Source organism: Solanum verrucosum, unplaced genomic scaffold (genome assembly GCF_900185275.1).
Source record: "Solanum verrucosum unplaced genomic scaffold, falcon-dt-bn FXZP01000060.1, whole genome shotgun sequence".
In the NCBI taxonomy this organism is placed as follows: domain Eukaryota; kingdom Viridiplantae; phylum Streptophyta; class Magnoliopsida; order Solanales; family Solanaceae; genus Solanum; species Solanum verrucosum.
Genome location: NW_026020129.1, coordinates 1,207,991 through 1,211,584, shown reverse-complemented (window position 1 = coordinate 1,211,584; position 3,594 = coordinate 1,207,991). Strand labels below are relative to the sequence as shown.

Sequence of the window (3,594 nt, the reverse complement as noted above, 5' to 3'; positions counted from 1 at the left end):
GTTTTTTTTTATATTAACTTGTTAATTATTGTGATTTCTAATATATTTACGTAAAACATACTCTAAATACAAATAATTTGCAACTTAAAATATATAAAAACATACTAAAAAATTGATTAACTTCAAATTTCATATGTACCACATAAATTAAAACAAAAACAGTTCCATATCTAGTATATATATAAGGGAATCTTCATCATTACTGGTGCTCTCTAAGGCCTAAAAAATGCAGAATATGGATTTTTCACTAGCAAACTAAAGAGGTTTCAAGTAGTGCTCAAGATTTATAACTCTACTTGTGAAATAGGTACTCTATTTCTTGATATATTCTACTTGAATGTAGAAAGAAGTAAAAATTGAAAAGATACAAGTAAGAAAAGAGATTTCAATCACCTGAATGTTGAGCTCGTGCTAAGCATGGGTCTGACTCATCTAGTAGATAATACAGGATTCATATTGTTGTACTAACAATACAATACAATATAATACAATACGTTACAAAACAACATGTAAGAACCATACAAACAGAAATAAACTGTAACATTTACATACGTATTTGGCACATTAAGTGAACAAACAGATGCATCCATTGCTATTTGCCAGAACATCAGCACTAACTTGCTAATAAACTTGTCCAACTCTCCAGCAACCTCTGCAGAGACAAATTAAGTTTTGAATATTAGGAAAAAATAAAAACAGTTAACATCTAGTTATCCAACAACCTCTGTAGTGTTGTTCCTGATTCAAAACGAAAGGTTTTAATGCATACTGGTATATTGCTAGTTCATTCTTAAACCATGTCTTTGGCGTCTCTTCTTTTGCCTTGTTCGCTTCTTAGCAGCAATTTGTTGAGCAATATCTTCAGCAAAGTTCACAAACCATTTTGGTTTTTCCAGTAGGAACATGAGACCTCCCATCAACAATCCAAATATCATACCACAACCATAACCTATTACCACAGCTTGCCATGTGAACCCACTCGCAAAAAATGAATCATCATCATCGTGTTTAAGTGGTGAGTCATTACTGTTTCCACATTCCTTTGATAGTGGAAATCCACATAAATCAGGATTTCCACAATACGAATCATTTGGAAATGTATTGAACTGTTTCCCAAGAGGAATGCGTCCAGCCAGATGATTGTAGGAAAGGTTTAAGACCTCAAGAAATGTCAAACTTGACAATGGATCTGGAATATCTCCAATGAGTTTGTTCCATGAGAGATCTAATGCTTCGAGCTGTTGCAACTTTGCAAATTCTGCAGGAATATGACCACGGAAGCTGTTGTGAGACAGGTTGAGTAACACAAGTGAGCTCAGATTTCCAATGGAATTTGGAATATATCCTTCAAACCTGTTGCTTGATATATCAACACTTGTCATAATTGGCGTGATTCTCATATCAAACTCATTACCTTTTATCACCAAACTAACGTGGTAAAGGTAATCTATGTCATTGCTTGTATCTCTTCGACATCGATTTTCGCTTCTACAAGACCTGGTCGACTCTTTGTAGGAGATCATACCTCTAAAATTTTTGAAAAAATTAGATGGCAAAGTTCCAGTGAACCCATTGAAGGAAAGATCAAAGATTCGTAACTCAGGAAATGGAAACTCGGACTCCAAATCACCAATTGGACCGTGAAAGAGATTCGATTTCAGAATCAGAACTTGTAGGTTTGGTAGTTTCTGCAGCCATATCGGAAACGTGTCATTTATCTTGTTGTTCCCCAAATCAAGAGCTTCCAAGCTTGTACAGTTAACCAAGGATCGCGGGACTTGTCCCCCCAATTGATTGCCATATAAACCAAGATATTGTAACCCTGTCGATAAGAATCTTGGTATCTCTCCATGCAAATTGTTCATTCGCAAGTCTAAAGCAGAAATGGAGATACTGGAGTTACCCAAACATCCCGGGATTGAACCACTGAAATTGTTCCGAGCTAAAATGAGGAATACAAGACTATACATGTCACAAAAGGATAGATGCAAAGGCCCTTGAAGAAAATTGTTCTCCAAATTAAGGTAGTTAAGTTTGTTCAACTTTCCGATAGTTGAGGGAACATTTCCAGTGAAGCTGTTATCTGGAATTGTCAACTGTGTGATTGCAGTGAGATTGTCAATGTATTCTAGAATTGAGCCTCGAAAAGAGTTTGAAGAGAGATCTAAACGAACGAGTTTGTTTAACTTTGAGACAGTTGAGGGAACATTACCAGTGAAGTCGTTTTCTGAAAGTATCAACTCTCTGATTGCAGTGAGATTGCCAATGGATTCTGGAATCGAGCCGGATAAATGACAATTCTGGAGGTTCAAATACCAAAGAGAATGGAGATTACCAATTGAATCGGGTACCTTCCCAGAAATACCAGTGTAAAAAAAGTCCAACTCTAAGACACTTCTTCCATTGGAACTCCGATTAAAAATTGGCAAAGTGCCTGTTAGTAAAGGATTCTGTCCCAATCTCAGCACTTGCAAGTTTGGTAAATGAAATATCTGAAACTCACTTATGTTCCCAAACATGCCGGTTCTTTCAAGACTTAAGTACCTAAGGGAAGAAGAAAGATTCTTAGGTAACTCAAATGGTGCATCCGCGTTGTCAAGCAACAGTACCTCCAAATTGGTCAAGTCTTGAAGTAAACTTCTGAAGGTTTTTCGATCAACTTTGAGTTCAGTGTAATACGAGGAGAGGTCAAGTGAAACCAATTTAGACAAGTTGGATAATACTTGTGGTATCTGCTTCTCCCCTATCATATGTACTGAATTCGAAAGATTGAGATATGTCAAACTTTCGAGTTCACTAATGCTATCCCCAAGTGGAAAGTTACTCAACTTGTTGAAAGCAAGGTTGAGTCTTTGCAGATGACTAAGTTTTGTGAGGCTGCTGTTAGCATTAATGGTTCCGTTAAGAAAGCTGCAAGAAAGATCAAGTCCTATAACATGACCAGTAAATCCATGACAAGTAACACCATCCCATTGACAACAATCTCCTGTAACATTCCAAGACAAAGTCTTAGCTCGGGCCTCATAGTCACAGTCATAACCACTAAGATCAACTGTGAGGCCTTGCTGAAATTGAAGCAAATAAAAAGCTTCATCGCGGGCACAGAGATGTTGCCCAGCATATGTAAGCTGAGATTGATGGACAAAAAGTATAAAATGTGAATAGAAGCAGAAAGCTATTAGCAATTTTTGGTACTCCATTGAATATATCTAACTAGCTAGGAACTTGTACCCCATATATTTATATACATACAGTGTGATCAATAATGCGTTATTATCAATCAACACAAAAGCTCCTACTTTATTAAGTCACACAACTTTACTACCAGTCTACCACTAATACTATTTTAATATTTTTTCAAATGTGTACTTATCTTTCTAAAAAGAAAATTCCCAACTCGTTTAACAACCATAGAAAAAGTTTCTTCCAATGAAATTACACAGTAGTAGCAAAGAATAGGTGCAACTAGGAGTATCAAACGGACCCTTCGGGCGTGGTTCAGTGGTTTGGACTTGGGACTTCCATGTCGGAGGTCTCAAGTTCGAAACCCCTTGCCAATGAAAGCAAGGGGTTTGCCTTCTGGTTGAGCTCGTC

General features: G+C 36.8%; 1 protein-coding gene across 1 annotated transcript; it reads right to left on the bottom strand.

The window, feature by feature from the left end:
- Positions 1–385: 385 nt before the first annotated feature.
- On the bottom strand, positions 386–3,200 carry LOC125826297 (receptor-like protein 9DC3). The gene is made up of 3 exons (XM_049505617.1): positions 797–3,200; positions 527–652; positions 386–432 (listed from the first exon to the last, which is right to left on the bottom strand). The coding sequence occupies exons 1-3, from the start codon at positions 3,198–3,200 to the stop codon at positions 386–388; spliced, it is 2,577 nt and encodes an 858-aa protein (XP_049361574.1).
- Between the last annotated feature and the right edge of the window lie 394 nt (positions 3,201–3,594).